This window comes from Prunus avium, chromosome 2, assembly GCF_965620075.1.
Source record: "Prunus avium chromosome 2, drPruAviu1.hap1.1, whole genome shotgun sequence".
NCBI classification, from domain to species: domain Eukaryota; kingdom Viridiplantae; phylum Streptophyta; class Magnoliopsida; order Rosales; family Rosaceae; genus Prunus; species Prunus avium.
Genome location: NC_142285.1, coordinates 4,296,405 through 4,304,704, shown reverse-complemented (window position 1 = coordinate 4,304,704; position 8,300 = coordinate 4,296,405). Strand labels below are relative to the sequence as shown.

The 8,300-nt window shown below is 52.4% G+C and overlaps 1 protein-coding gene across 1 annotated transcript; it reads left to right on the top strand.

The window, feature by feature from the left end:
- Positions 1 to 3,726: 3,726 nt before the first annotated feature.
- LOC148296294 (uncharacterized) lies at positions 3,727 to 4,281 on the top strand. The gene has a single exon (XM_088248470.1). It carries the CDS (start codon positions 3,727 to 3,729, stop codon positions 4,279 to 4,281), a length of 555 nt encoding a protein of 184 aa, XP_088104596.1.
- The last annotated feature ends 4,019 nt before the right edge of the window (positions 4,282 to 8,300 follow it).

Genomic DNA, 8,300 nt, shown 5'->3' with positions numbered 1-8,300 from the left:
CCACTCCAAAGGAGCGCCATCCCGAATATCGAGTTTATTCTGATTGCCGCGATAGGATCAACGATCGGCGGAGGGAACGGCAGTCCTCACCCATCCAGGTCCGGGCGAAGCTCGACGATCCACGCCTGGAGGCACTTGGACCAAAATCCCCCATACGCCAAAGGTACAGTGCGATCGGTCTGGAAGAAACGGACTAATCGGATTACGTTCCAACATCTCCAGGAACCACCATCTCATCAGCGGGGCCCTCTACACAACGCTACAGCCAAGCACTCTGCATATCGTTCTACTCAGGGGTGGAAGATCCCGTTACCCACATTCATACCTTCCAATCAGCTTTGGGTTGCAAAGGACTGACGGATGAAGGCCAATGTTTGTTATTCCCCTTCACCCTGACCGGAGCTGCTCTGAATTGGTTCTACAGAATGGAGCCAGATACGGTTGACACTTTTAATCAGTTGAAGCAAACCTTCCTAAACCATTTTATGATTCAGACCGATCGCCTGTATTCCGCCGATGACCTCTATACCGTTCGGCAGCAAGACGATGAGCCATTGAGAGAATATGCGGCTAGGTTCAGCCATGAGTACTCCAGATGTCCAGAAACTGACGATAGGGCAGCCTTCGGTGCCTTCAAAAGCGGCCTTCGGTCGTCTCAGTTTCGTTATTTGGTCCACAGCAGCAACTGGACCACCTACTCCGAATTAATGAAAAAGGCAGCTATCCACGCCAAGGCCGAGCACTTCAACTCCAAAGGATCGGCTTCGGCCTTACCAAACAAAACGGTACCGACCGGTCAGCCTTCGACACAGCACTATGACCGATTCCCGGCGGATCCAGCGACAAATCAGGCCCCCTACCGAACGGCACCCCTTGCCCCTGCTTTTTCCGCGCCACGAAATAAACGGAAAGACCACTTCCGAGATCGGCAGGACACCAACAAAAAGGGCAAGGACTCCGGTAGGCGAGGCGACTTCGACGAGCCGAAGAGGAATCGGCCAGAGGAAATCTTCACTTTGCTCAACACTACTTATGAGCATGTTCTCCTGACCGAAGGGGACATAATACCGAAGCCGAACAACCGGAAGCTTCCTCGGCAGAGCGAGAAGGACACCAGTGTGTTCTGCCGATACCATCAATACAATGGGCACGACACAGAATCGTGTATCGCCCTTCGGAAAATTGTAGAGCGCCTCATCAACGAGGGAAAGCTGGATCAGTATTTGAGCACTAAACCAGCCTCGGATAAACCACCGAATCGGCAGATCAATATGATTAGTGGAGGGACACCCATCGCCGAAACTAGCAACCGATCTGTCAAAGATTATGTGCGTGCCGTTCGGTACCCCCAGATCCTCAGCGTAGATGAAGGCCGCAACAACAAAGTCCATCGAATCGGTTGGGAGCCTATTACCTTTTCCGAAGAAGAAGAGCGAGGCATCATCTTCCCCCACTCTGATCCCATGATCATCCGAGCCGACATTTCAGATTTCGACGTAGGCCGAATCCTCATCGACACCGGCAGTTCGGTCAATGTACTATTCGCTGACACTTCCAATGCCCTCGGCATAGATCCGCAACATCTGAACAAGGACATTAACCCTCTCCTAAGCTTCTCTGGTGACGTGATCGAACCAATCGGTAGTGTCCTACTTCCGTTTGCGGTTGGCACCATTCCCAGACGAACGATCATCTATACTCACTTTTGGTGGTCGATTGCACAACAGCGTATAATGCCATCATCGGCAGGACGACGCTCACCAGAATGAAAGCCATACTGTCACCACACATGCTCCTCCTCAAGTTCCCCACCCACGCTGGCGTAGGCCAAGTGCGAGGGGATCAGTTGAGTGCATGGACATGTTACGTTTCAGCAACCAAAGGTTCGGCACGAGCCACGCCTCGCGAAGCATACTCGGTAGCTGCTAACACTACTGTGCCGAATGGCAGAGGGGCGGACAAACCGGATGATCCCAGGGATGAAGCTGTCACCCCACAAGCACAACCCGTTGAGGATTTGGAATCGGTCGTCCTCTCCGAAATAGGTGGTCCAGATTCGAATCGGTACCACCTTGAGTTTGGCACTACGTACCGACTTTATTGCCTTCTTGCGCGCCAATACCGAAGTCTTCGCTTGGTCGTACGATGACATGCCTGGCATCGCCCTGAGCGTCATCAGCCACAAGCTCAGCATCTGCCCCACTTTCAAACCCATCCGGCAGAAACAGCGGGCCTATGATACCGAACGGTATGAGGCAATGAGAATCGAGGTGGAGAAATTGCGAACAATCGGCTTCATCCAGGAAGTCGCTTACCCAATTTGGCTGGCCAATTCGGTGCTGGTCGAGCGGTGCCTAGCGAATGTGTCAGGACTACACCGATTTAAACAAGGCTTGCCCCAAAGATAGCTTTCCTCTGACAAGGATCGATCAGATGGTAGACGCCACAGCGGGCCACGAACTTCTTAGTTTTATGGACGCATACTCTGGCTACAACCAGATATTCATGAACTCTGCCGATCGCGAGCATACGGCATTCATCACCGACAAAGGACTTTACTGCTACAAAGTCATGCCATTCGACTTGAAGAACGCTGGGGCAACCTACTAGCACTTGGTCAACAAAATATTCTCTGAACTCATCGGCACCTCGATGGAGGTTTATGTGGATGACATGCTGGTCAAAAGCAAAACAGCCGATTCTCACCTCCACAACCTCTCCCTCATGTTCAGCGTCCTAAAAAAATACAACATGCGGCTCAACCCAAGTAAATGTGCCTTCGGCGTCTCCTCGGGCAAATTCCTTGGCTTCATGATCAGCCAACGAGGCATCGAAGCCAATCCAGAAAAAATCATGGCCCTGCTCGACATGCAGATTCCGAAGACTCAGAAGGATATCCAAAGCCTCACGGGGCGTGTCGCCGCTCTTGCTCGATTTATATCCAAGGCTACCGATCGGTGTGCCCCTTTCTTTAAAGCCCTCAAAGGAAGCAAACGGCAGGTTGTCTGGACCGCCGAATGCGATCGCGCTTTCCAAGACCTCAAGGCCTATATGAGCAGGGCGCCCCTGTTGTCCACCCCTCTTCCTGGCGAAGAGTTAATTCTCTACCTATTAGTATCGGCAACGGCATTAAGCTCTGTGCTCATTCGCAAGCTGAATGGCATCGAGCTTCCAATTTTCTATACCAGCCACGCCTTGCAGGATGCCGAGATTTGGTACCCTGAGCTGGAAAAGCTTGCCTATGCTCTTGTTCTCTCAGCACGCAAGCTTCGGCCGTACTTCCAGGCTCACAGCATTACCGTTCTCACCAATCAGCCACTACGCCAGATACTACAAAGACCGGAGACATCAGGTCGGCTAGTGAAGTGGGCAATTGAACTCAGCGAATTCGACATCCACTATCACCCTCGGCCTGCCGAGAAGGGACAAGCCGTGGCTGATTTCATCTCCGAAATGACTACCTCTGAAGGATCCAATCCAGACAATACCGTTTCGGAATCAGCAACATCATTCGCCCATCCAACCGAGGGCACATTCATTTCATCACTCCCTCTGTGGACTCTCTACGTAGACGGCTCATCCAACCAACAAGGCAGCGGGGCCGGCTAAGTTCTCAAAGCCCCTGACCAAACTACCATCGAATACGCCATCCGATTCCAATTCCAAGCTTCCAACAACGAAGCCGAATATGAAGCTCTCTTAGCAGGCCTTTGGCTTGCCAAGGGAATGGGCGCTCGACAGCTGAAAATATGCAGCGACTCGCAACTTGTCGTAAATCAGGTGTTGACTGAATTCGAAGCAAAAGACCCTTCGATGGTTGCCTACTTGACACATGCCCGCCGATTGCTACATCACTTTGACGCGTTCCAGGTTCAACAGATCCCAAGATCTGAGAACAGCCACGCTGATGCCCTATCACGTCTGGCATCAGCAATTGACGACAACGTTGGTCGCCACGTACCGATCGAAATCCTCGCTCGGCGCAGCACCACGGAAAGCGAAGTACATGCCGTTCGGCAGGATCCAAGCTGGATGGATCCAATACATGCTTACCTCTCAAGCGGAACTTTACCAGACGACAAAACAGAGGCCAAAGCTATCCGCCGCCGATCGGCACGTTACTTAATCTTGAATCAGACTCTCTATCGGCGTGGCCTTTCCTTACCATTGCTTCGGTGCCTGACCCCGCAGCAAGGAGACTACGTCTTACGAGAGATTCACGAAGGAGCTTGCGGAGACCATTCTGGGGCTCGATTTCTGGCATTCAAGACCATTCGGTAGGGGTATTACTGGCCGACCCTCCATACCGATGCCACCACACTCGTCCAGAAGTGCGATCAATGCCAGCGTTTCGGCTCAGTCTCGAAACTGCCTGCCGAACCGCTCACCCCGATTGTTAGCCTATGGCCCTTCGCTCAATGGGGTTTAGACCTCATCGGCCCCATGCCCCAAGGGAAAGGACAGCTCAAGTACGCCATCGTCGCTGTCGACTACTTTACAAAGTGGACCGAAGACGAAGCTTTGGCAACAATCACCGCAGCCAGAGTCGAACATTTCGTATGGAATAATATTATTTGTCGATTCGGCCTCCCAAACGCGATCATCACCGACAACGGAAAACAATTCGACTCCTCTCAGTTCCGGCACCTATGCCACCGATTCGGCATCAACTTGTTCTTCGCTTCTCCGGCACACCCACAATCGAACGGCCAGGTAGAAGCCATCAACAAGATCATCAAGAGGACACTGAAGAAGAAGCTTGGGGCAGCTAAAGGAGCCTGGCCCGATCTCCTTCCGGAAGCACTATGGGCCATCAACACCTCCTACCGACGATCAACTGGAGAAACACCATTTTCCCTTGCTTTCGGTACCGAAGCTGTTGTCCCAGTCGAGATCAACGCGCCCTCGTTCCGAACGGCATCCTACAAATCAGAGCAAAACGAAGCCCTGCTCACTCTCAACCTGGACCTCATTGATAAACACCGTTCCCAAGCTCAGCTTCGGAACGCTGCCTACAAACAGCGGACCTCTCGCTACTACGACTCGTGCGTCAGACGCCGATCGTTCAAAGTGGGAGACTGGGTTTTACGCAAAGTTTCTCTCGCCACCAAAGACTCGAACGACGGCACCCTTGGTCCATCCTGGGAAGGCCCTTATGAGGTCGTCACTGTCTGCCGACCAGGAACTTACCGACTGCGTGGTACCGATGGTCAGACCCTCGGCCATCCTTGGAATATAGAGCACCTCAAATATTACTACAAGTAACGTGACCTTCGGTCATCACCCTCTGTACAGGTGCTCGCACCTTGGGTTGTCACCTTCGGTCGTCACCTTTGTAATCGGTTTATTTCAACACAATCCCTATTCTATACATATGGCATTACCATAGAGCAATATTATATCAACAATATTCTACATACGGCATGCACACATACAGAATTACGAAACTCAGCAAATTAAACCAAAACCAAGTTGCCATAGATATAAAAGGCCACCGCAGGGCCATCTGTCTTTACAACATGCCATTCGGCATGTTCAAAAATGTTATACAACTCCAAAAATGAGGATTGAATTAACTAAGTCTAAGAGGAGGGTGGATCGGCTTCGGTCGTTACAACATCGGCATCAGCTGACGCAGGCACAGGACCAGTCATCGGTTTCCTCGGGCTCGGCATCCTCACCCTTGTACGCCTCCACCATCTCTTCGGTCACCCCTTCCGGCAGTGGCGGCGGATCCCGGAGAAAGTTCAGGTTCAGCTTCTTCTCAGCATTGTACCGTTTGAATCGGTAGACAAAGTCGTCACATTGCTCCATGACTTCTTTGTCTACCAGAAGCGTGAACTCCTCCGACGCTCGGTAGTCAGCAACGGCTTTCGCCTTCGCCTCTTCTACCTCCTTGGCATGTGACCGTTCGGCCGCATCCATAGCCACCTCCACTGCAGCCTTCGCCTCCTGCGCCGCCACCAAATCCAGCTCCGTTGCCGCCAGTTTCGACGTTAGCTCCGCTATCTTCGCAGCATTTTCCTCGGCACGCCGATCAGCCTCCTGAATGAGCTTTCCGGCACCAGCGATCTTCGAACAGCCCTATTCAAACTTCTTTTGGTACCGTTCGGCAGCATTGATGGCTCGCTTCACGCAGAGCCACATCTCCATATCAGCCTGTAACACATACAAACTCAGTATGCCGAATGCATAACCACTTTGAAAAACAACAAATTAAACACTTACTGCAGCCTGAAGCCGGAAAGCTCATCCGGTCTGCTCGCGCAACGTCTTCATCGACAGTTGCTCGATCTCTGACAGCTCCATTTGAGCGCCATCGATCATACTGTTGATAAACGGCACAGCCTTCCGAGGGCAAGCAATGTTCACCGGCCCCTCCTCTCCCTCTCCTTCATCATCGGGAATCACCACCGATGTCCCTTCATTCGGCCCCCTTGGCCGCTTCGGCAACGGCGTTGCGTCGAGGGCACCCTCAATCATCCTTTTTCCTGTTACTTGGAGGTGGACCTCCCGAACAGTCTCAGCCTCGGCCGCCTGCTTCTCCCGGCGGCGATCCGCCACCGTCTGCTCATCCCCAGAGGCTCCTGCCGCCTTTTTCTTCGGCCTGGGGGACTGCCCTTTCTTCGGCTTCGGCGGCCCATGCCCCTCCAGCCGCCTCCTAGTCGCCTCGCTCATTGGACGCCCACCTGCCACTGCAAAAACACAAGCCATATCGGAAATGGTAGATATGAAAAGGAAGCAGCTCACGACACCTGCCGAACGGCATCACTCACTCTGTCTTTTCTTTTCTTCCTCTTCCTCCTTTATCCTTCGGTCGTGTTCTGCTTTGCCGATCAAGCCTGCCTTGTAAAGGTTTCGGAAGTATAGCAACTCCTTGAAGAAGCGATCTTCTTCGGCAATCTTCGTCCTCACCCTCTCGATTGCTTCAACCTCTCTGATCGGTGCAGAAGGCCGTTTCAAGGACACTGAAACACAAACACCGAACGGTAAAAAAAAAAAACAACAACACTGCCGAACGGCAGGCTCTACCCTACCGACTGTCTGAAAAGACGTAGGAATCCTCCTCTCCACGATCACTCCCAGTGCCGATTCCCAATCACCGGACACAATCACTCGACGCTTACGCCACGTCTTTTGGGAGCTCGGCACCCCAACCACAAAGTGTCCACGCTGCCCTGCCGATAGACAGTTGGACTGCACCCACCCCCCATTATCAGCACTCTTTGCCCTCGTCACACTATACAGTTGGGCAAACTGTTCGTAGCTCGGCTCCCCCTCGCCAGCCAAGCTGAACGCCGTGATCGTCCCGAGCAACGTAATCCAAAAGTTTGGATTGTACTGCCCTGGTGCATACCCGATCGCAGCCAAAATCTTCTGCACCGAATGTCTCAACGGTAGCCGAAGCCCATGCTTAAACACGTCGGTGAAGAAGACTACGCCCTTGTCATTATCACTGAGCGACTCTAAGGGCCCCAGAATTCGCATTCCTACCGATTCAGGAATATTGAACTCCGCCCGAATCTTCGCCAACTCAGCCTCAGTTAGTATGTTCGGCTCTAAATCATCTACTCCGAACAAAGGTTCCGTGGGCTTCGCCATCGGAATCCGTTGCCTTCCCCTGACAACCCTCAACACCCCTTCCCCTGGGACGGCAACGGACACGCCACCCCCATCGGCCTCACGACCCGAAGTCGAAGGCTCACCATCTTCAGGCACTCTCGTCGAAGTGCCCCCTGCCTCGGCACGCACTCTTGCCCCCTCCACTATCTCACAGCTTGAAGAGCTCCCAGAATCGGTACTCTCACTCCCCTCGGACGAACTCCCCAAGGATGATTCGTCCTCATAGGCCCTCGGACTACGCCTACCCTCGGATTCGGTATCTGACATCTACAAACACAAACGAAGGGAAACTAAGTGCTATGCTAGAATCAAAATCTCGTTCTACCTCCTAAACACTTATGTTCATACTTGTTCATGCTTGTTCATGCTCGTTCATACATTGTTCAAACAAACATTCAACGAATTCAACACTTTGATTCATACAAATGCCAAAACACGGCAACATACCTTGTTTGCACGGTGGTTCAAGTTCGCCGGAAATCGCCTCCACCTTGTTCACGCTCGCCGGAAATCGCCTGCTCAGCCTTCGCACGGTTGCCGGAAATCGCCTCTCACAAGCTCTCTTTGCTCTCAAAAATTCCAAGTATTTGAACTCTCGTCCCCTCTTCACATTTATAAAGCCGATCTAGCATCGGGAAGCGAAGCGACGCATCGGGATACGAAACGACGCGACTCTT

What these genes read in the sequence shown, in the direction of transcription:
- LOC148296294 (XM_088248470.1), top strand. Translation starts at nt 3,727, where the DNA reads ATGGGCGCTCGACAGCTGAAAATATGCAGCGACTCGCAACTTGTCGTA.